Consider the following 25,791-nt stretch of genomic DNA (forward strand, 5'->3'; position numbering starts at 1 on the left):
ACACTTAACACTTCCTAGCTGTGTGACCCTGGGGAAGTCACTTCACCCCAATTGCCTTAGCACCAAAAAAAAAAAAAAAAAAAAAAAAAAAGAAATTTACTCAAAAGAAATTACCTTGAAAGATTTGAAATGCAGTCAGCCAGAAAAAAAAAATAATTAAATTAAATTTAAAGCATGATTTTTAAATATCAGTTTTATCTTAAGCAAATCAATTCTCTTGAGGTTTCATATTCTCATTTTAAAATGAGTTAATTGAAATGTGTTAAAGCTTACAAAAATATTAGGTAAAAAATGGTGTTCCGAGAAAGAGCAAGAATAAAGAAGGAAAATATCTGCTGACTAAGGCAGAACTAACTAATCAACTATTTTGCTTTCATTTTCTCTACCATTTCTCCATTTTCTGTATCTCTTCAAACTGGAACAGATAAACATATTGAAGAGGAAACTGAAAACAAGATAAGTGAGGAAAGAAAAAGAGTAAGAAAGCATTTCATACATCAGTACTTGAAAAAATTGGAGATTTCATCAGCATGGGCATTCTTTTCACTGACACTAATCATAACACCTTTACACTTTAGTAGACAAATCTGACATAGAAGGAAAAACTATTACCTGGTGACCAAAGTTCTGGCCAAGGATTTTGAAAGTGGATAGCCTGGTTTTTGGATAATATGAAGTCTGAGAAAATATCTTGTACTCTGTCTATTGCACTACCTCACTATTTATAGACACTGACATACTTCTATTTCTAATCTTAAAGAAACTGTAGAAAATGAGAGTCAATAAAAGACGAGAAGATGAACCAACGTCTTCTCTCCTTAGCTCAGTGCCAGGTACAACCTTAATTACACATGGGTGTTGCCTCAGTCAAACTGAGACCTGTTAAAGACTAAGATCTCCCTTGGCATCCAGGACTATCTCCCGTTGCCTTGATCTATGTCTGGCCACTGGACCCACATGGTTCGAGAGAAGAAAATGAAGCAGGTAATCTTGCATAGCCCTCTCTCCCTTAAATCCAATTCACTTGCATGGCATGGCATCACTACCCTGATGTCACGGTCCTCTTCAAGAATGAAAGACAAACAACAGCAGCAACACACAGTGCCAGGCACATAATAAGCTGTGATTGACTTTCTCAGTGTTCTCTCCCTTGGCAATAACATCAACTCCTGGAGTTTCCTCTTGTATATTCAAATGACTGCCAAATCTGAGTGTTTAGTCCTGAACTAGGTCTTAAATGTTCCAATGTTACCAAATGCTTTTTGGATATTTGTCTTATTTGCATCTCAAATGAAACATTTAAAAAGAAAAGTTCCAATATTTTCTTCCATAAATCTATTCTTCTCCCAAACCTCTTTATTTTAATGGAAGGGACCACCTATTTTCTTAGGACATCCAGGCTTATAGCATCAGAATGATTCTTGACTCTTTTCTCTTAAATTTTGATTATATACTATCAGTTGCTAACTTTTGTCTTTTATATTTGATTCATAACCATTCATGTAGCTACTGTACCAGAAAGTTATCTTCATTATTTTTCTCTCTCCTTTTTCTCCTTCCCCAATCCATCTTCTAAATAGTTATCAAAATAAATTCATTAAGGTACAAGTCTGATTGCATGTCTCATCACCTTATAAAAAAACTTCAGTGTCTCACTGAAGTATGGATCAGTATAAAATATAAATTACTCAGCCTGGCCTTTTCCAATCTAGAAAAGGATCTCTTAAAACTTTTTTTACTTGTGATCCTATGTTGCCCCCAAATTTATATATGTATATGAATTTTTACATGGGTCCAGGTTATACCAGTATATAAAATAAGCATATAAACCAAACATTTATTGGAAATAAATCAAAGAAATTTATTTTAAAAGCTCTTTGATATACATATACTTTTACTACTAATTAAAGATGAAAGCAAAATTGCATACTAATGAGATGGAGGTGCTTATTTTTACGTAAATAAATAAATTTTGATGGAATATTTGGTAGCTTCTACTGGTGCCAATTTTTTTGCAATCCTCACATTCAGTTATGCAACGCCCTTTGAGGTTGTGAACCACAGTTTAAGAAATTTTAATCTAGACAATGGTTTCTCTGAAGAAAATTATAGTTTAATTTAAGTTTGATAGAAAAAAAAAGTATGCTATAATAAGAAAACTAATGAAATCTAAAATTTCAGGTAGTTAATGTTCCTGTTATACTTTGGTGTGGTCAGATCACATCTTGAATATTGAATCAAGTCCTGATTCACATTTGAAGAAGGGTATTAAGAAACTGGAAATAGTGCAGAAATGAGAAACCATAAGGGTAAAGGGCAATTCACTAGTATGTCAATCAAGAAGCATTTATTAAGAGTCATGTCAGGCACTGTGCTAGTAATATAAATATGATGAAGCATTTGGCATCTATGTAGCACAGTGGATAGAGTGTTAGAACTGAAGGCAGGAAGAACTGAGTCACAATTTCTTTTGCCTCAGTTTCTCATTTGTAAAAAAAAGATATTAATAGCATCCATATCCCAGGATTGTTCAGAGAATCAAAACGTAAAACATTTAGCACAGTGCCTATTATATAGTATTATATAAATGCTAGTTATTGTAAGTTGCAAGGAGCTTAAATTCCAATGAGGAAGACAACAAGGATACACATACACAGAAAATAAATAAATACAAAGATATTAAAAATAAGGTAATTTGATAGAGAAGACACCAAAAATCAGAATTAGAAAGGGCTTCTATAAAAGAGGACACCTGAGGGTCATCTAGAAAAGAGTCTTTCAGATGGAGGTAAAAACTGAGTGACTCTTAGGTATTAAAGACAGCCAGAATGGAGACAGGAAATGAAGGTCTTGTGAAAATGGAGGGAAGGCCAAATTAGTTAGACTGCAGCATGTGAGAATGATGTTCAATGAAAGAGAAGTTGGGAAAAGGTTATGAAGAGCTTCCAAAGCTAAAAAGAGTATGTATGAGTGTGTGTGTGTGTGTGTGTGTGTGTGTGTGTGCGCGCGCACGCACGTGTGTGTTATGGCTACAAGAAGCTACTAGAAGTTATCAGATAGGCAGACAGGGAAGTGACATGGTCATATCTATACCTAAAAAAAAATCACCTTGACAGATGTGTGGAAGAAGGACTGAAGTGAAAGAAATATGAGGCAGGAAGAACAATTAGAATGCTATTATAATAATCTAGTTAAGAGAAGATGAAGGCCTGAATTAATATGGGAACTGTGAAAGGGTAGAGAAGAAGTCACATTCAAGATATGTTGGAAAGCAAATTATTGACTATGAAGAGTGAAGGAGAGGAAGGAAGTGTGGATAGTATTAATGCTACAATGCTACAAACCTGAAAGATTGAAAGAAGAGTGGGGTCTCTAACAGAAGAAGTTTGACCTAAGATTACGATGAATTCTGTTTTGAATGTTTAAGAGGTATCCAGGACATCCAGTCTGAAATGTCCAGTAAATGACTGGTGATGAGAAATTAAAGCCCAAGGGAGAGATTGGGAATATAGAAGTGGGACTCATTAGAACAGACATAATGGTTATGCCCATGGAGCTAATAAAATCATCAAGAGAAACAATATATAGAAACAATAAAAGATTAGTCAAGGACAGAGTTTTGGGAGAGAGGGGAGGCATGACATGGAAGAAGATCTAGCCAAAGAGATAAGGAGGAAAGACTTTATTGCTATTTAAATAAAACTCAGAAGAGGAGTGATTATCTGGAGAGGAAAGAGGTCAACAGCATTAAAAAAGATTAGTATTGAGAAAAGATCATCATATTCAATTAAACAGTCATAGGTAACTTTGGAGAAAGCAGTCTTAGTTTAAAGATGAATTACCCACATGCAGAGGGTTGAAGATTGAGAGAAATAGTAAAGGAAGAGAATGTAGACAATTTGAATTAAGTTGAAAAAATAAGTAGAAACATGACAATAACAGCTTGAGGGATGGTAGAATCTAGTGAAGGATTTTTAAGTATGGGAAAATAAGAGTTTATCTCAAGGCAGTAAGAAAGAAATCAAAGGATAAGGAGTAGTTGAAGAGTAGAAAGAACAATGACAGATTGAATAAATAAACAAAAATCCATTTAAGTGTTTATTAAGAACACTTGGTGCAGGAGATATCAAGGAAAAAAAAAAGCTAGATGCCAGTCCCCAGGAGAAGACAAGAAAGGTTTGGGACCAAAGTCACACAATTAAGATTTACTTAGACAAAGAGATGAGTCATCTCACTTTCAGAAAGTGGTAGAAAAGAGGACATAGTAGAATATGATGTAAAGGGGTTTCTAGACAAAGAGAAGGGCTCAACTTTTTCAATAAAATAAGAGAAAAGGTTCTTTGTGGGAGAAGGAAGAAAATGTATGTGAAGTTTAAGTACTGAGAAGAAAGGCAAAAATAACATTTCTGGATAGAGAGGATTAAAAGGATTACCATGCTGCAATGTGGGTCCAACTAAAACACTGGGAACATGAATTTATAATATACTTAGTTGGCAAGATTGAGGGACATTTTTCAGGCACTACAGGAGAAGGAGTAAAGAAACTGGTTGGTGGAAACAATGAGATTTAGCAAAAATTGCTTTGTGATGGATAAGAGATATGAGGAAGGGACAATATAGACTAAAGGGTCAAAACTGGAGAGGAAATAAAGTCAGAACAGAGACAATAGCCTGAAAAAGTATTCAGGGAAACATATATTAGAGATCTTGGTTATATTTAGTACTGGATTTAGAAGATATACACAGAATGATAGGAAATTGATTGAATAACTGGCTATGTTTAACCTGCAGAAGGGAAAATAAAGGATTGGGAATAATAGTTGTCTTGAAATAGTCAAAGGACTATAACACTGAAGAGAGATTGATGTCACAATAGATGCTACTGCTATGATCCTCATTTTATAGACGAATAAATTGAGGTGAAGTGACTTAATTATGAGTCACAAAGTTAGTGTCTGAGGTATGATGTGAAATTAGGTCTTTCTGACTCTAAACCTAATGCTCAAACTGAGCTGTCTCTCTACTCCCCATATTAGCATCTAGTTACAAGTCCTTGCCATCTAAAAGAAATTATAACAACCCCCAAACACACTGTTACTCCCACCTTTAGCCTTCAACATGTCCTCTATATCAGTGCCAGTTTAATTATCCTTATATAGAAGATAAGTCTTCCATATATCCCTGTTCACAAATCTTCAATGGCTCCTTAACATCTAATGCTTCAACTTCTATTTTCTAATGTCCTTCAAAATGAGATAATTATACATTTCCTTTCTGTTTTTTTTAATTTGTTTTTTTTAGGAGTGGGGGAAGGGGAAGCTTAGAATCTATGATTTCACTGGCATAAGGAATTCCTGGAATATTAACTGCTTTCAATAAAAGATCAGCTACTCATATGTAATTTAGAGAACTGCCTAGGGCATGGAAAGATAATATGATCTGTCCATAGTTCTCTATCTGGTATGTGAAAAGACAGGACTTGAAGCCATATCTTTATGACTCCAAAGTTGTCCTTCCACTCACTGTGCCCAGCTATTTCTCTTTTAATATTCTCCTGTTACTTCTATATGTTTTAAGTTCCTGAAAAATTAAATTATTCTTCATTCTCAAAATATACTTTTTATCTAACTCTTATGCCTTTACTCATTATTACCTAACTAACTCATTTTTCAACTATTGAATTTTTCGCCAATCTTAAAATAATAATTTGGATGTCTTTTTCTCTATGAAGCTTTCCCTGATTTTCATCATCAATAATGATCTCACAAAAGCATAATGCATTTGCAGGAAAAGCAGCAAGATGGAATAACAGATGGAAAAATTGACTTCAAGTCAAGAAGGCCTGAATTAAAATCCTACTTCTGATACTGACTAGGTTTGTGATCAAAAACGAGCTCATCGGCTATGAGCATCTATTTTCCCATCTTTAAAATGAGACTCTTCAAGATCCCATTTGGAGTTTTCTTGACAAAGACAGTAGAGGAGTTTGCCATTTTCTTCTCCAGCTTATTACAGATAAGCAAATTTAGGCAAACAGGACTAAATGATTTGCCCACGGTCATACATCTAGTAGTAAGTATCTGAGGCCAAATCTGAGTTTATGAATACAAGTCTTCTGATTCCAGACTCAGTGCTCTAGCTCTAGTACTACCTAGCTTTTCTATTTAAAAAAAAAAAAAAAAGTATGTATACATATTTACGTAAAATATGTATATATTAATATAGATCTAGCATCACCATTTTTCTTATATGTGATGTATTATTTTTCTTTACTGTAACTTACATTACAAAGGAAGAAATTTTTTTCATTTGAAAGTAGAGAGCTAGAAATTCAAATAATCAAACATCTCAAAAACAATTATTATTGACCTGATGGTCAATTATTCCCTCATATAATTAATCAACCTATAGCTGGATCAAGTCTTTTCATTTCTCTTTTTGTTGGCAATAAGCATTACAGCACCATCAGAGTAAGGAGTTTCCATTTTCACTGTTTTAAATATTAATGATGGTATCAATTTTGCCAGGAGAATATAGGTCAGAACTTTAATCTTTGCATAGGTATTAAAATTTTTTTTAAATTATTTTTCTTATTCTATTTCTTATTCCTTCTCTTGCCTCTGTCAAAATTTCTGATTCACTCTTTTAAACATCCTTATACTATGAACAGCTTTCAATTTACTTTTAGGATTAGGGTAGAGTTTTAAAGCAAATTTGCATTTTAAAAACTACAAAAGAGTTTGTTGTAGTTGTGGACATAGGAAGTCCCTGTTAAAGTAAAATAATTTTTTTTAAAAAGGAGAAAAAAGAACCTATATGATTCCTTAAGTTAAAAACTCAAATCCTTATGTGAAATAAATGAAGAAATCAGCATTATCAAAACTGTACCTGCTAAGATGAAAATACTCTTAAACATTACCTTTGTTCATCATCTGGCCGCTTGATCAAATTAAAAAGTATATGAAGAAGCTGATCTCTCTCTTTAGGCTCAGGATGTAGACAAGCTGTACATAATATCAATGGAATCAATTCCTAAGAAATGGGAAAAAAATAAAAATTCAAAGTAAAAATGCTTAGTTTAATATTCTTAAATAAAATGGGAAAGTGATATAGATTTACCTTTAAAAACTTAATTATTTGAAAGGTAAATTAATAAACACCAAAATATGTCCACAGAGGCTGGTGTGCTAGAAATCACACAAACAAGGTAATAATATTAAACAAAATAGAACTAACCTTTTCTGATGTTGTTGTTTTTTTTACCTTAAACATTCAGGACTTACCAAGGTCATCATCTGTTATACTAAATAAAGTTCTAGTAAATGACAAAGGGTGGTTTTGGTAAAAATTAAAAAAAAAAAAAAAAAAAGAAAAGAAAAAAAAAAGAAACAAAAGTGTTAAAATGGTAATGTTTAAAGTATCATACTGGGCAGGCAGGTGAAAAAGTTGATAAGAGTTACAGGCCTAAGAGTTAAGAAGACTCATCTTTCCTCAGATCAACTTTCTAGTTATGTGTTACTTAACCACTTAACTCTGTTTACCTCAGTTTTCTAATCTGTAAAATGCTGGAGAAGAAATAGCATGCTACTGCAGTATCTTTGATAAGAAAACCCCAAATGGGGTCACACAAGAGTAGATAATATTGCAAAAGAGCAATACAAATAACAATACATGAAATGACAAGATTTCTTTAGCAAATACAGTATTATAGACAGCTCTGAAGAAGTTTAGCTTCACAAACAGTACATGACCAAATTGGGAGAACAGTTTATCATAGTTGATGAAATATCAGTAACATTTTGTCATGAGGCATCTTATCTCTGCAGAGTCAAAATCCAAGGTTGATTTTTTTTTTTTTTTGGTTAAAAAATGCTACTCTTACCTTTGATAGTAAACATTAAATTAAGTTAAATAGCTTAAATAAATAAAATACACAGATGAGATAGCAGAGATAATAAATTAGATTTTTTGCTATACTTAACAAAAGATTATGTTAGGTAAATAAAATTTTAGGTCCAATGTTCTATCCACTCTTATTACCTAGCTGCTCTTACATGATAGCTATTATTATTATTATTATTGTTAATTTATAATTAAACAATAACATGAATAAGTAGTATACAAAATTCCTTCAATAAATACATTCTAATATAAAAATCTGATGCACTAATTTTTCTTACCTAGAGGTAATATATATCATGTCAAGACCTTGCTAACAAGCTTGTAATGGTTCCCCATTATCCAAAGAATATAAACTCACACTTTGCATTCTTAAATTTAAGATCTGAAAATAGCTTTACTCTTCTAGTCTGATCACATACTACTTTAAACACTCAAAAATCTTAATTTTAATTTCAGATGGAACTCACTTTTTTTTTTTGATCATCATATGGTTTCAAAAGGAAGTCTAAAAGATTACAGCAGAAATAACTAATTGATAGGCAAATGTTCCTTTCTTGATATATGAATGATATTATTTATGTCGAACTTTGAGACTATTCTTTACAAGTAATTATCAACAATGGAGCAAAAACATTAGAAATTTTGGGTTGCTAACCTGCTTCAGGGGAATCATAAGACACATTCTGACAGGTTAATGGCAAAGTTGTTTGGAACTTTCTGTTTAAAGTAATGCAACTTGAGTGAAGCCACAAATACATGGAGAGGAATTGCTGGCAGGGAAAAATCTGGGAAGGTAATAGAAATCCTAAGAGTCATAGTATAAATATAGGACAGCAACAAAGAATAATATTATAAACAAGAGTATGGGTGGGCAACAGTTACTAAGTGGTCTTCTATACAGAAAGACCTACAAATTCCCTTCATAGAATTCTAGATGATAAAAATGACTGATTATATGCAACAAATAATTGGAGAGTTGTGTAGCACAGTTATAAACCTTACAGTCAATATTAACAGGGTCAGACAAATGCTACCGAGAGGGAAAAGAAAATATACTAAGTCAAAAGAAAGATATCAAGATATCAAATTAATTAATTTAAATTAATTAATCAGTTTCTAAGACAAAGAGGGATGAAAATTTAGATTGTGCTTGTTTTAATAAATTAAAAATTTTATTAACAAAGAGAATGAAATTCATAAGCATAAGACCATCATGTCAAACAAACCTAAGGAAGAATGAATTTAAAATTGGCTACATAAAAGGGACAGAAAAAAAACCTACGATCATAATAAGCAACATGTCAATTATAGCATCTGCAACACTGTATTAACAAGAGAGATTTGCCACTAGACAAAGAAGATTGTAATTTGTAAGAATGATGAAATAAAAACTCTTTGTATTTTACCCTAATTTGTTCAGGGGAATGCCAAAAAACCGGGAGGATTCAGGAGAGAGCCACAAAATCTCTAAGCACTATTCAGAAAAGGGAATTCTGGAATGTGATATATGAAAAGACAAAGAAAAAAAGCTTACAACTTTAAAAAGTATCATGAAAAATGGAGAATAATTCTATCAAGGGAAAATAGGGTTTTGGTAAGAGAAATTTCAAACATTTTTGAGAAAAGACAAGAAATGGATAGAAATCTTTGAAATGAAAACACTATTTGAAAAACCAGAAGCAACTAAATTATTATTAGTTGCTCATATTCAAACAGGCAAAAGAAACATATCTTAGGATTTGTTTTCAAGAGTGAAACAGTGACTGAAAAAAAGACTAATATAAAGGCTAAGGGTAAATTTTTGTTTTTTTTGTTCTTTGACTAAAGGAAAACAACAGAGACCCCCCCCAAAAAAAAAGGAATGCACCTCATCATTTGGGCATATCACAATGCATGCAAAAGGAATAAGACCATTTCTTGAAACTTGCTTTTTTCTGAAGTAGGCAAAAAGTTAATTCTGAAATGAACATAGCTAGAAAGAGAAAGGGAAAGAAAGTATGTAAAGTAGGGAAGAAATAGTCACAAGAGTCTGTGAAGTTTTTTCCTTGAAAATAATTTGGTACCATGTCCCCAAAGTCACTAAATTGTACATTCTTTAAACTAACTGCACAACACTAAAAGGCGTCTAATTCCAAAGAAATCAGATAAAGGAAAATATACAGTTGTATAAATATTGTGTCTTTCCTTTCTTATTGGGAGAGGAGGAATTAAGAGGAGAGGCAACAATTAGTACTACCTCTCCTCCCCATGCCAGGCCAAAAAAAAAAAAAAAAAAAAAAAAAGAATTACTGAAGCACTTTCTCAAAAATACACAGAAGGAAGCTCAGAAGGAAACAAGGAAGAGCAGGAAATCTTTGAAAGTAACTTGTTTAATTTTATTATAAATTTTTCTTTGAAACAAGGTCTAAGCAACATAGATTTGAATTTTCACTTAACCTTCTATTTTGTTCTGCTTTGTATAAGATAATGCTATTTTGGTTTCTGTTAAATGCAGAACAGAATAATGAAATTTTTAAAAAAGAAAAAAAGAAAGGAAAAATATGAATTATGAAGAAAGCACCACCAAATCAGGATTACTTTACATAGAAAATGGTATCAAAATACCATATGTTAGGAATACAGCCCAAGATATCTTAGGTTTTTATCTGTCATCTACTAAATTTAATTCAAATGTCAAACATTCATAATTTGGCTCATGTTACCTCTTTCAATGAAGCATTTTATAAAATAAATGCAAATTTATAAACAATTCTATAAATTAATAATTTATCTTAAATTTATCATTTTCAAGCTTCAAAGAGTCAGTATTCTAATCTCATAATTTGTTTAATAAGTAGGTATCATCATACCCATATTATTTATAATTTTATAAACCTGTTATTTCTCTCCCTTGAATATGGCATATCAAATTGCAGCATTATCAATTTCATTTAATCCAGAAGTCATCTTTTAAAAAAATTTTAATTTGCTATTTGAAGTTTCAAATATTTGATTAAAACCTAAGGCAAAGGAAAAAGGAACAGGCAAAATAAAATGATACTGACAAAAATTATTCTTCACCTAAGCATATCTGTAACAAAGAGTTAGATCTTTACACACATTTCATTAAATATGCAAATTATAGGGATCCATAGAACAACCAGGATGTTAAGCTTTTGTAAAGTTAATTCTAAAAGAAAGCTTCTCGGTGAGTAATTTTAAAAACAAAGTTTCAGTTCAGTAAACCATGTGCTTAAATTCAACTGCAGAGCAAGTCATTTACCGTGTTTGCCTTAGATTCTTTAACTACAAAATGGGAAAACAATATTACCTATTTTGCATGGTGGTTGTAAGGAAAAAATGAGATAATATTTGTAAAACACTTTACATTCCTGATAACCTAGCACATAATGCCTAATATTAGACAGATACGACAAGAATAGATTGGATCTGTGATTTAGTTGATATAAAGAACTCATGAGTAAGGGTTAATTAGAGTTACTTAGAGCACTAAGAAGTATACCTAAGGTGACATAGACATTGTGTCAGAATTAAAACTTGAAGAGATATTCTTGACTTCAGGACCAGCTCTTTATTGACTATTTCACAATGTTAGTCTAAACTAATGGAATAAAACAAAAGAAAGATTTTAAAAATTCTATACTAATTATTGAGGAAGATTTAAGATATAATTTCTTTAAACTTATTTTTCCATTTCTCAAAAGGATAACTGCAAACTATTAACAGAATGTTTCAAATCACTAGTAGAAATAGCTCTGAGGTAATTCTCAGATGAAGAAATTGAAACTATTTCTAGCCATATGAAAAAATGCTCCAAGTCATTTATTAATCAGAGAAATGCAAATTAAGACAACTCTGAGAGACCACTACACACCTGTCAGATTGGCTAGAATGATAGGGAAAGATAATGTGGAATGTTGGAGGAGATGTGGAAAAACTGGGACACTGATACATATTTGGAACTATACTTAAAAAGTTATCAAACTGTGCATACCCTTTGATCCAGCAGTGTTACTACTGGGCTTATATCCCAAAGAGATCTTAAAGAAGGGAAAGGGACCTGTATGTGCAAGAATGTTTGTGGCAGCCCTTTTTGTAGTGGCCAGAAACTGGAAAGCTAGTGGATGCCCATCAATTGGAGAATGACTGAATAAATTGTGGTATATGAAGATTATGGAATATTATTATTCTGTAAGAAATGACCAGCAGGATGATTTCAGAAAGACCTGGAGAGACTTACATGAACTGATGCTAAGTGAAATGAGCAGGACAAGAGATCATTATATACTTCAACAACAATACTGTATGATGATCAATTCTGATGGATGTGCTCTCTTCAACAATGAGATGAACCAAATCAGTTCCAAAGGAGCAGTAATGAACTCAACCAGCTACACATAGTGAGAAAGAACTCTAGGAGATGACTATGAAGCACTACATAGAATTCCCAATCCCTCTATTTTTGTCTGCCTGCATTTCTGATTTCCTTCACAGGCTAATTGTACACTATTTCAAAGTCCGATTCTTTTTGTACAGCAAAATAACTGGATGGACAAGTATACATATATTATATTTAACTTCTACTTTAACATATTTAACATGTATTGGTCAACCTGCCATTGGGGAAAGGGTGGGAGGAAAAAGGGGAAAAGTTGGAACAAAAGGTTTTGCAAATTGTCAATGCTGAAAAATTACCCATGCATATATCTTGTAAATAAAAAGCTATTAAGAAAAAAAAAAAAAAGAAGAAGAAAAGAAACAGCTCTGAGGTTTTTACCTCACACCCAGAAAACTGGCAAAAAGGACACAAAATAAGACAATGTGATAAGATAGGCACACTGATACATTGTTGCTGAAGCTATGAATTGACTAAACTATTCTGAAAAAGTCAATTTAGATTGCTTGAAAAAAATGAACAAAACAACCACACCTTGAGAATCAATATTCCCATTGCTAGGCATATTTCTAACAAAGGAGGTCAATGATAAAAAGAAGTCCCTATATACACCAATATATTTATACCACAGCCTTATGCTGAAGCAAAAAACTGGAAACAAAATACATGGCAATGAACTACACTGTCTAAACAAGTTATGCTACATGAATGAAGTGGAGTAGCACTATGCAGTAAAAAGACGAATATGACTTTTTAAGACCTTATTTTCAAAGGTCAACATGCTTTTTAGTTGAGAAAACTAGAAACGAGAAATGTATATTCACAAAAAAATGACTGAATCTGACTGTGAGGGAAATATTACTCACATGTATGAATAAGACAAGGAAATATAAGTAAGGTAAAAAAAAAATCACTAAAAATTGACTTAAAATACTTCAAGTAAAAAACTTTAAAAATATTTTGATCTGGATCTATGACTTATTTAGTGCAAGTAACTCCCTCTGAGGGAATTCAATGTATCAATGCAAATAAGAAATACCAAATCTTAAAGAGTTGTTCTAGGAACTAAAAAGTGATCTGTCCAGGGTCAGAAAGCCAGGATAAGTTAAGAAGTAGAGACCCAGGCTTCCCTTAAGTTCAGTTTTTTTCTCTAATCCCTCAGTGTCTATGGAAAAAAAATTAATCGTTCTGAATGACATGCCCATAAAAATTATGTAGGTACACCCACAACATTAATGCATTGATGTCTATTAAAAAACAAAGACAAAATTAGAAAACTGTTACTCAAAATTACTCAAGTGCTTACATGAGGATATCTGTAAATATGTAATTCTTTTTATGAATTTTTTCCTTTATTCCATAAAAATTCCTTTATGGAAAGGAAAATCAGAGACCTGGAAATGTAAATAAGATGATGTACCTCTGTCTGTGGGACTACTTAAAAGAAATTTTTAGTGTCTTCTTTCACGAACAGTATTAATTAAATTAAGTTTCAAATAAACATTATTCTTTTACCTGATAGAGGCTATGTACATTACTGGAAGTATAAGCTCTTAGCTCAACAAATGTCAAAATGGAAATAAAATTCAGATCATCTACTTTAGATAGTGTATATTAGTTCATACTTACAATAATTAAAAAATAGGAATTGCCTTTTAAAAATATCACTAGCATATGTAGCAATTTTAATTGATATTGAACAATAAGAAATGCAGCAGATTCTGGTGATTATTGCAAATTTTAAATCATGAAAGGAAAACAATGACTGAAAGATCCAAAATATTTGATCCTTATCTAATTGTTAGTATAAGATATCTATAATCTCATAAGTGAAAAGAAGTATGTACTTTTGTAGGATTCAATATTTAACTTTGCTTCATTAAAATTTCCATTTTGCTGGTTGCTTTGGAATAAAATAACATTTACATACATTTTAAATTTACACAAATTATTTATATCGACATGGCACAGAAGTATGGTAAAAACAAACATTACATAACACATAAAAAGGCTACTTTTATACTTTTGGATTTCTTCATAAGAAAATAGAAAACTCTGGTTTTAATGGTTATTAGTTAACCATTCTAGAAAACGAATAAAGCATTACAAAGTTATGTGTCATAATAAGAGTTTTGGTCAATGATCTTCATTGAATGTATGCTGGCTACTTGAGGAAAAATCTATTTTAGGTTAATGGAATTTAGGGCTAAATGAGGTGATACTCATTTTATTTTACTTTTTTGAATCAGTACTTTAGTGAAAAACAAAACAAACAAACAAAAAAACAAAACAACAACAACAAAAAAAAAAACACATTGGAATACCTCAAAGGAGTGATCTCTAATAGTTTCCGAGAAAAGAAGTAGAAACATTTATGGATGAAGGGACTGTGTAAATACAAAGAAGGTACAAAAAAATTGTGCGGAGGATTGCAAACAGATTTACTTTGCTAGGTAGGGCAATTTATATAATAATAAAATGAGAAATTAGATTAATGAGGTAAGAGGCTGCAAACTGATAAATGTTTTTGCCTAAAAAACAAGGCAAAAATTCCACAAATGAGACTACAAGCAAAAGGAAATAATTGGAAGCTTTAGATATTTGGGAAGGTGAATAAATATGTTGGAAAATAGTATCTGAGAAAGATTTTTCTAGGATGAATTGATCTGATGGGGCAAGAAACCACTCAGGAGGCTTTCTCAATATTTCAGGCCAGAGAAGATGATAGCTGTAGAAACTATCCTTAAAATTTCAATAATGTTGAAAAGCACATCATTCACCAAAAGGCAAAAATGAATTTAAAAGGCTTATGGAAATTCAGAGAAATATTTATTGCTACTCACCCTAAGGATAAGTTATAAAGAACTCTATGGTATCTGTGCTATTGAACTAAGGTTAAAACTCTGCTGTTTTAACATTAACTACCCCCTAGTGCTAATAACCTAATTAGATTCAGAAATCATTGTTTGCTAAATTATTTAAGTGAAGTTGGATTTCTGTGAAGACTGCTTAAAAAAAAAAAAATCTCATGTTGTATAGTCTCTAGAAAACCATTTCTCTCTTTTTTTTTTCCAATTTATTTATCTTATATATACTGTCTTCCTTACAATGAATATACTTTGGTTGATTTATTACTTGAAAATGGATTTTAAAGTTTATTTTTAAGTGAAAGTTCCCATTGTAACAATCAAAAACGTTCCTATTTATTAAACCAAAGATTGCTGTGAAAAATAAAATTTAAAAACATAGGCCACTTGTATAAGGGATAAATTATGAATAGTTTTTTCTGTTAAGCTTTTGCTCTGTATGATATAAAGGTTTAAGTACTTTTAACCATGACTATAGACTAAGACTATAATAATCACTTAAAGAAAATGAGTCTTGCATTTTGCTTCTCATTCAAAGGCAAAAGGCAGTAAATTACATGCTAGTAGGAAAAAAAAAAAAAAAAAGAAAAGACTAAGGTAAATTTAGAGAATGTCATTTTACTTTTGCTGCTCTCTAAGGGTCATATTAATTTCTTTTATTTTAAAGGGGAGTGTAAAAAAAAGAGCAAAATTGTTTTTATCATGTTTTTGAATTGTTAAATTGATCAATCATCTTTCAAGAAATTATAGAACCTGTTCCCTTTAATCAAAATTTGAAAATATGTACCTTTATCTTCTGAGCCTAATTTTATGCTAAGTTACTATATTAACACTAATCTACAACTTATAAATGCATATGTTTATTCAAGAGGAAGTTGTTTAAAATATAAACATAAAATTTGCCTAAAAATTATTTCAGCTACAATGTTCAAGGTTCTTACTTGTAATTAAATTGTATTCTGTAATTTCTAAAATACAAGAAACAATGAGACCATTTGACTGACTTCTAAAATTCTATGAAGTTATAAGTTTTATAGTCTACAGACCCAGAAAAGGTGGATTCAAAGAATAATCACGTATGTTAAAACTTTACTACAAAGATTAAAGTAAGACAAAGATATCCAAATAATTACAAAATGTCCACAAAACCCGCTAAAAGAGAATTTCATTTCAATCCATGTTTTAAATAGTTTTAAGTAAAGTAATGTGGTTAGTATTTGGTCTTTGAACCAAAGCAAAGCAATATTACTACTAAATACTTGATTATCAATTTAGTTTCAAAGAGAACCCAAATTTTGCCAGTAAAAATATCACTATAATAAGAAATATTTTAATATAGCCAAATATTAGAAAGTATATAAAGGGAAAAATGAGCAATTTTTAATGCGATGTATATAGAATTTTTCAAGTTTAAGAAATTCATATCAACCAGAAAAGTCAAAATGTATATTTGATGAATACAAGTGATGCAAAGTTTTAAAATCTTTCATGCAGTAAACCATATTTTCAGTGACATAACTGCTATTATATAGAATAAAACATTAAAAAAAACTATAACAAATTGCACCTTAAAATATTCGGCTTTTTAAAAAAATATTTTTCAAAAATGAGAAAGGAGTTTTAAAGGGCTGCAAACATTAATGCATTACATATCATATGTCATAAGCTATTAAAAAAAAAAAAAAAAAGCTCAAACATTTTGCCAGGGAGAAATGCAAAACAATATGAAATCTAGCACTGATCCTTCAACTCATGGAACATCTCTCAAACTTCTTAATATTTAACAACTTTCAGAGCTATAAAAGAAATCCTCCCAATCATAGCAGTTTACTTTTTTCTAATAATAAATGACTAAAATTTCTGAAATGTGAATGTGTAAGTTTTCTTAAGGATCAGTACAAATTTCTTGGATAAAAGGGTTTCAGTGCATAAGCTTTAAATAGAATTATGCCAAATACACTATAAACCTAGCATACTGTAGGTCCCCATATATAAATGTTATAGAGAAGATTGCTAATAATAAAAAATAAAAATGACATAACAATTTGCTTTACCAAACTTTTGAATTTTAACAATTGCTTCATGAGCAACACTTGCCATACTACAATTCAAATCATAAAATAATCACATATAAAGATGAACATAACTTTTCATTATACATTTTTTTGGGATGAATTCAAATGGAGAAATAATTTCCTGGAACATTTAACAATTACAACACTAGATATTTTTACATATGCAATCATAAATTTAAGAGTCTTTAAAATATTGTGTTAAATATTAAAAAGTCTATTTTGTCTACTTTAATCATTATCACAATTATGCTATATTCTATTGTAACTATCTTTTACTGCTAAACAAGATTAATAATGGACTTTTTTACTTGCTAAAATATTTTTAGGAAACTAGGTATTAATTATTGTTAATTCTCCTAAACTTTTCATTTCTCCCCACAAGTAGTTCATACCAAGAACTAGAATAAAGTAATTAGTTGACTTGTTTAAATGTAAAATAGAACAATATTTATAATGAGTAGATGGACCTACAGTAATAGTTAGTGCTGCACAAGCTAATGATGTCATAAAGCAAAAGAGGAAAATTGTGAATACCATGCAGTTTTACTTAACTCACCTGACAGAGGTGTATAACCATTCTCTAGGAGCAGAGATGCATGCACAAAAGTAAGAAAATGATTGCAAGTAACAGACTTTCACAAAATAAAAATATAACACAACTTCAAAATGAAAAAAATGGACACCATGAGGAGTTTACAAAGCTGAAAACATTTTTAGACGCCTTACCTCTCGCTTTGCAAGTAGCACATTTGGAACAATATGTGGTAGGCAACGACCTAGCATTAACATAACACTTTTTTCACTGTCTGCAATCCGGGATACCTAAAAACCCCAAAATTTATAGTTAGTCAGAAATGAGAACACAAGATAGGATTTTTCTACACATATCTTCTTGTTCTTTGAAACAAATTATGCTCTAATGCTGATATATTCAATTAAAAAATACATCTGTTCAATAGTGCAAACAGTCTGCATATGCAAAAATAACACATATGTATCAATTCCCATAAGTGATTTTTAAAGTACAAAATTCAAAAGATTTGAGAAATATTTAGATAAAAATGTTACCAAATGTAATGAATTATGTTTGATTTAAAAGGCAAAAATTCTTGCTGAAGAACAGACCTTAAAATAAAAATCATGCAATAGTCTGTTTCAGAAGAATAGCAACAGACACTCCACGGAAGGTTTATAAAGGAAAAGAAAGTTACCTCTGATCCCAAACGACTATCTGCTGACATCCGACAAAAAGATAATAATGCCTGGTGGAAAGCAGGTGATAATTTCCTAGAATAACAGCAATGCAAGATAACAATTTTTTTTTTTATTAAAATCAAGGAGTTAGGACACTGAAATTTAGAGAAAAGTTGATACTATTGATTTAAAGTAGAAATTTAAACTAGCATTAACTAATACACTAACTGTTTTGAGGTTGATAACTATCTACTTTATGCCTCCTTTCTAAAGCCCAAAGATTAGAGACCTACCTAATGACTGGCTGGGAAATGTTAGCAGCCAAGTACTATGAGCAGAGGAAAAACAAATCTGAGACAGAAAGGCAAAGAAAGCTGGGGCTAAAGGAGCTTGGATGCAGGAAACTGATAGGATGGCTAGTTTGGGGCAAAAATATTAGTGAGATTTCTCAGTCCTAATTAGTTTTTAGTGTGAGTTAAATCTTAAATGATTGTCAATTTAAAATTGGTAGTTTAAAACATTTCCTTAAGAAATGCCACTATATATATATATATATATATATATATATATATATATATATATGTAACTACCATACTCCTTTAGCACACATTTATTACATGTCAGAAAGACAAAATACACATACATGCATACATTTGTTTATGTAAATATAAACAACTATATGTTACATATATATATATATATATATATATATATATATATATATATATATATATATATATATATATATATATATATATATATATATATATATATATATATATATTGTTTAAAAAAGTTAACATATGATTTACAAAGTAGCTATAGTTCAGTATATGTTTGTATCAACTACTATAGGCTTTTACTTGTATGAATTTTGAATATTGTAGCTGAAAGCTCATTTTATTATAGCTAACCCTAAAAGCAACCACCAGGGGAAAAAAAAAATCCCATCAGTTGCTTAATTAATAATCAGTTTAGAGCTGGAGTACACTCAGAAAATTATTATAAGGGCATACTCATATTTCTGCATTAATTAAATCAAAACAGTATTAATCTGCAAAAAATATTACAAAAAACCCCTTTAAAAGTATCCTCAGGGATGGTATGTAAAGTACTACAAACAAAGGGTAAATCCAATTACAAAGTACCTTTCATTTTAAATATTACATTTTAACATTTTATACTAAAATTTTCTACATTTTAGTCAGCTGCAGGGAACTCTTTTGAATGCAGGTTGGAATTACTTGCCCACTTTCCTGTGTGTAACCTATTTCCCAGCCCAATGGAAGATCAGGGGAGCTATACTTTCTTGTTTTGGGGGAAGAAGACTTCATTAAGAATCAGCTTTTTGAGGGGAATGCTGCCTTGGGAATATTTCAAGAATTAGCTTTTTGAGAGGAATGGTGCCTTGGGAATATTTCACACACAATGCCAAAAGAATGAATCTCTTCAATCTCACATGAATTACTAAATTTAGTAACAAGCCTTCAGATCTATCTCAATTATATTTTAGGATCTATTTTCTGCAAAAGGATTTTCTCACTCTCCTTACCCCAACTGCTGGTATCTCCCCTTTTTGTATGTACCTAGTTATTTATAAGTTTCCCCCATTATAAGCTCCTTAAGGAGAAATGCTCTTTCTACATTTGTTACCCAGTGCTTAGCATAGACACATAGTAAGGGCTTAATAAAAGCTTACTGATTGATTAAAGAATGTTTACAAAGTGACTGAATATAGGGGTAGTACTTGGCACAAAAACAACATTTTAGGGATTATAATTTCAAAATTTTTGAAAGGGATAAAAAAAATACTACCCAAAATAAATACAGTATTGTTTATTACCTCAGAAATGAAAGATTGATAAATTAGTAATTATTTTTTCCATTGGTGAGGAAAATAAATTTTTTCTTTACTGAGGTTCAGCTCATAAAGATTTATGAAACTGAAGGCATATAATACTTATAATTAAGAAGAGAAATTTTCTTGAGTTTCATTTTATACTATGAAGCTTGATGTGAGAAGTAGCAAAGAGGTATCAAGCAAAGGTAGTTTGCCGAACAAATACTTTTGTTATCAATATAATAGTTACTAATAGAATCCAGTAGTTTATTTTTTCCTTACCAATTCAACAAGTACTTATTAAATAACTACTATATGTCTAACACTCTACTCTATGTGATATGACAAAAATACACAAACATACGCGTGCATACAGAGCTTTGCTATCAAATAAAATCAGACATACAAACTAAAACTCTTCTAAAAAATTATCAAGTCACAAAATAAAATTTAAATAATTCTTAAAGCAATAATTTTCACACTAACCTATTTGGTTTATCAAAGTGCACTGTGTCTTTGTTTGATGGTGAATAAGTTGGCATTTTCTCCCTTTCTTTTCTTGGAAATGAATTTGAGTCATTGACTTTAGGAGATAAAGTTTCCGTTTCATCTGATACTGAAAGAGTGACATCCTTAGTTTGATCCTTATCTGAATTCTTCATATCTAAGTACTGTTCACTGTTTTCAGAGATTCTGTGAGGGAATTGGTCCAAAGAGGGATGATCTGTGTCACGAACCGTGGGGAAGGAAAAATTCTCATTTTTTAGAATGTCCATTTCACTACAAGAAAAAAAGACATTTCAAGAGGCAAGTTTAATTTTACCAAACTTTGGCAAAGCCAAAAACCATTTTAAAAGTATCATGGAAAGAAGCTCTTAATTAAATTAGGCCATGCCACATACAGTGTAATTATATATTTCAGTTATAACTATAATTGAAGTAAGATGAAGAGAAAACCATCCTATTTCCTAGCAGAGTAGGTAGTGATCAGTTTCTTGAGACTACTTGGTCTTTCATTGCTTTCAAAGGTAATTCCAATTATGATGAAGAATAAATATATTCAATTATACAATGACTCTGTAAAATGAAACTTTGGTTAATATGATGAAATCAATTCCCAACTCTTATGCCATCCAAAGAGTTTAATAAATACAAAGTATACATACCTCTCCAGTCTTCTGATTTGTTCCATCAAAGACCACTTTTCATTGTTTAATAAGCTAATTTTATCTTCTAGCTTTTGTACTATCAAGCAATTCTAGAACCAATTAGGAAAAAAAAATAGATTATAGTTTCTATACTCATACATATGTATTTCATGTCACACAAAGATTTTCTGAAGACAAAACTGTGTAGGTGATGTTCCTTACCTCTATAGGCTGTGGGGTTTCAAATGAAGGAAGGTTGCCTAACACTGGGGTAACAGCTTCTAACTCATTCTCTTCTACTCCACTTGCCACATCTACAACATCTTTCACAGTTATTTGATGGTTTCCAAAGTCACGGTAGAGTTGTAACAAGTCTGGGGGTTTTGGAATGTTCAATCCTACATCATCCCACAATTCAAAATCCTTGAAGAGTCCAGAAGAGAACAATAGTTATATGATACATTTTCCTCTACACATAAACTTTATTTTAACTCACCATATAATTACTTTTGCTGTGGAATAGAATTATACAGGATTATGTGCAGGTACTATATGTTCTATGTATTTTGCTTTCCCCACAATAACAGAGGGACAATTAAAGCAGATTAATCTGGGATCTAAGTGAAGAACTTAAAAAAAAAAAAAAAAAAAAAAAAAAAAAAAAAAAAAAAGGAACTTCATGAGGTAACACTACAAAAAGCATTTAGGATAAGAACCCTGAATTCACTGTTAAAAGGAAAGTACTTGAATATCCTTATCTAGATTATACTGAATCAGAGCTAGACGGTACTTAATTCAACACTTTCCATTATATAAATGAGAAAGTCTAAGGCCCAGAAAAGGTAAATAATTGGTCAAAAGATGAATAGATAGTATGGCAGGGGCTATAACTGAAACACCAGTTCTGACTTCAAATCCTGGACTGTTTTCAGCACATGATAACTTTCCCAGTATTGTCTTCTCCTAAATATATAAACATTTGGCATCAGATAGGTGGTATCGCAGTTCCAATATGCTATGTATTAAAGACCATGATTAAAAATTTTGTGTGAAAATTATGTCAGAGATTCTTTGATGATTTAGAAAAACAATAATACAGTTCTGGAAAAAAAATCAATGCATTCAGAAGCCACTCAAGAGAAATAAACTGCTTATTTATCTGTTCTGTTTATGTAAGATACAACTGTAAAGCTATCAGGTTGGTTGTTTTAAAAATATGCCAGAATATACATATAAAAAAGGTTTGTTTTGCCTTTATAGTAATAAACAGTTTGGAAGGTCTTATATTTATTTCAAAAATGAACACAACATTAATTAAAATATTTTTGTAACTATCCTTGGAGCCTGTATTGTTTTCCTTTGTATGTCTTCAAAGAGGACTAATCTTTATATTCTCTGAAACATCTGATTTAGGGGGAAAGCCAAAATTAATTTAGTGCTACATTTGGTTCTAGTAAAGCTCCATTACAGTTCTGCTCAGAAACAAGATGTAACTACAAAATAACAAGACTGTAAATAATTGCAAAAGGTAAGTAAAAAAAAAAAAAAATTAACCACAGCAGTATTTATAAAATAAGCAATATAGATTTCTAGAATCTGACTCCAAAGGACAGTAATTCTTTCAATGTATTAATACTTTTTTATTTTACATTAACACCGTATACCCAGTGGATCAAACCATTATTCCTAAGAATTCTTTAATGTGGAATGCTAATTTCTCAATACTATTCAAAGAGTATATTTAAAAGAAAAGATAAAGAATGGAATCCCTGTAACAAAAAAAGTAGTTCTAAGGAAGCTTTCTTCACTTTAAAAAGGTTGGCTAAATGCTCTTGAAAACTTAAGTTTCAACTTAAATAATATATCCAGGTTGACATTACAAATAAATATAATTTGATTGGATTTAAAATACAAAATAAAAAATGATTATAATTAAAAACTAAAATAAAGCATGTCAACTATTTTTATAGTTTGAATGGAAACATTTATTTAAGTACTAGATTAATCAAAACTGAAGGATAAATACAGAAATTAAAACTAGTTAAACGTAATAAAAGACTACATTGATCTTACTTTTCAACCCAAGAAATGATACAGTTTTTAAGATGATCCACATTATCTTCTGCAAAAGATGGTTCTACATAATCTTAAGTGGTAAACACATTCAATCCTATACTCTTAATGTATGACTGAGCTTCTAGTAAATATATATTTTATACCAAGAGTGCAACTAATATCCAAGGGACAGAATCATATGCTATGCTAGTAGAGGATAAATATTGTGGCTGGTGGACAATATTGTTAAATGTTAAAAATATAACTAAATGGGAGCAGCTAAGTGGTGCAATGGATAGAGCACCAGCCCTGAAGTCAGGAGGACCTGAGTTCAAATCTGGTCTCAGACACTAACACTTCCTAGCTGTGTAACCCTGGGCAAGTCACTTAACCTCAATTGCGTCAGCAAAAAACAAAAAACAAAAATTCAATGTTAAAATATAAAAAAATTATAGTGAAATTACTGTTGACAATTTTCCCAAGCAGATCATACACCAATTAGCTGCCTGTTGTCATTTCTTGAATTTTTTTCCCTATGATCTATATTTTCTCTAATTGTTTGTTTGGTTATTTGAAGTATGATTAACCTGTCATGTAATTGTTTAGCAGGCTTTCTTTTATATTGTACAGTATCTTGATATAAGAGGTACTCAAATATTTAATTGCTTGACCTGTCAAGTTTACTGGCTAAAGAAGTTGAAGGTATTTTGATAAGATACACTTTTGTGAAATGTTACATCTTGATAAACTTTAGGGAAATATCAAACCAATTTTGTATATCAAATAGCCTTAATGTAAGGTAATGACCAAAAGACTGTTACAAACTACATGATCTTTACCTTTCTAACGAGGATCAAGGCTAAAACTAACCCTGCTAGGTTTTTAGCCTGTGGTTCCAATGAGTTAAGATATTCCAAAGATGATGTCATTATGTCACCTTTCCCCAGCATACAAGGATTTTGTCCTGTTAACAATGAAGAAACTCTTAAATCTCTTGGGTCCCATTCAGGGGCTAAAAAATTTTGTAATCCTCATTTTACTATAAATTATTCTTTTTTTAGCCCAATCTGGTATTAACAGACTAGACATTCAAGTACATGGTCTAGGGAGCCAATTTAAAAAGGAACAATGATGCTAACAAAGCAACATAAACTGGAAGACCAACCTTTTGGTCTAAGCTACTAAGCTATAGTCATCTCTTAAAGTAAAAAGGTAAATATCATGTATCACATGGACCTCAGGTTTGGCATTTTGTCAAGTATTATTCTCATAGAAGAAAAATATTCAGTTGAAGTTAAAAAAAAAAAAGGAAAAGGAAAAAAGGGATAAAAGCATTTTCTATGTGCTTGTGACTAATAAAAGATGGGGTATGAGAATTTCTATGGAGTTTCTGAGAACCACATGAAACAGAAATAATATGTGTCTTAAATATTACAGTCACAGAATCAAAATATTAGCTAGCACTCTGCTATCTAATGTCTAATATTTTATTTCTCTTTTTTTTTTTTTTTTGGGTTTCTAAGGAGAACTATCTTAAACTATCAGAGGAATATTTAAAAATTTGATTATGATAAGAAACTACCCATAATCTATTTCTGTAAGTCACTTTCAGGGACATTTATCAAAAAATGGAAGCAACAAACATAAATTCCTTAGATTGCACCATAAACCCCTTTCTTTTTTTCTACTCTCAGGAGAGAAAAGCAGAACACAATTGGTCATCATCTTCAGTGCAGTAATAATGATTTAATGTGCCAACTATGGGATTATTAAGTCTGGATAAAAGAAGGCTAACTCTTTAATGTTTTTCCTTAAAGGTATAACTTTATTATAACCTGTTCATCATTTGAAGAGCTCTCCTTTCAATGTTCTCTAAGTTCTTCACAATTCTTCTTTATGCCAGAATGGTAGTTCCTGAGTCCAAAGTGGAGCAAAAACAGGGCTTTAGGTGCCACTTTCTCACCCTTCTTCCCCCAACATATCTTAAAAGGATAATCTCACAGGTTTGAGTCTATCAATATCAACTTACCAGTTTAGTCATGAACCTACTCTAGAGGCCCAGGCCCAGATTAGCCTTAGTCTACAGAGCCTTAAGTGGATTCCTTTAAACAGAATTGGCCCTAGGGTTTAGGTCCTACAAAATAGGTGAAAATGAGAAAACTGAGAGGTCCCGGAATACAAATTAATTCTAGAATTAAGTCCCGACATTAAGCATGATATGCACACCAGGCTTTCTATCTTTTAGGAAAATAAAAAAAAAAAAAAAAAAGCGGGGGGGGGGGGGGAAGAATATAACAGTAGCCCCTAAGACACA

The 25,791-nt window shown here is 31.0% G+C and overlaps 1 protein-coding gene across 4 annotated transcripts in view; it reads right to left on the reverse strand.

The window, feature by feature from the left end:
• RELCH (RAB11 binding and LisH domain, coiled-coil and HEAT repeat containing) overlaps window positions 1-25,791 on the reverse strand; it is a 123,437-nt gene that overhangs the window by 56,404 nt on the left and 41,242 nt on the right. For all 4 annotated transcript variants that reach the window (XM_074279036.1, XM_074279037.1, XM_074279035.1 and 1 more), the window contains 6 exons: window positions 21,645-21,845; window positions 21,441-21,532; window positions 20,761-21,054; window positions 18,452-18,527; window positions 17,967-18,062; window positions 6,920-7,032 (listed from right to left, as the gene is read on the reverse strand). In XM_074279036.1, the coding sequence (XP_074135137.1) occupies window positions 6,920-7,032; window positions 17,967-18,062; window positions 18,452-18,527; window positions 20,761-21,054; window positions 21,441-21,532; window positions 21,645-21,845 (872 nt within the window). The remainder of the gene's footprint in view (window positions 1-6,919; window positions 7,033-17,966; window positions 18,063-18,451; window positions 18,528-20,760; window positions 21,055-21,440; window positions 21,533-21,644; window positions 21,846-25,791) is intronic.

Source organism: Sminthopsis crassicaudata, chromosome 1 (assembly GCF_048593235.1).
Source record: "Sminthopsis crassicaudata isolate SCR6 chromosome 1, ASM4859323v1, whole genome shotgun sequence".
Lineage (NCBI taxonomy): Eukaryota > Metazoa > Chordata > Mammalia > Dasyuromorphia > Dasyuridae > Sminthopsis > Sminthopsis crassicaudata.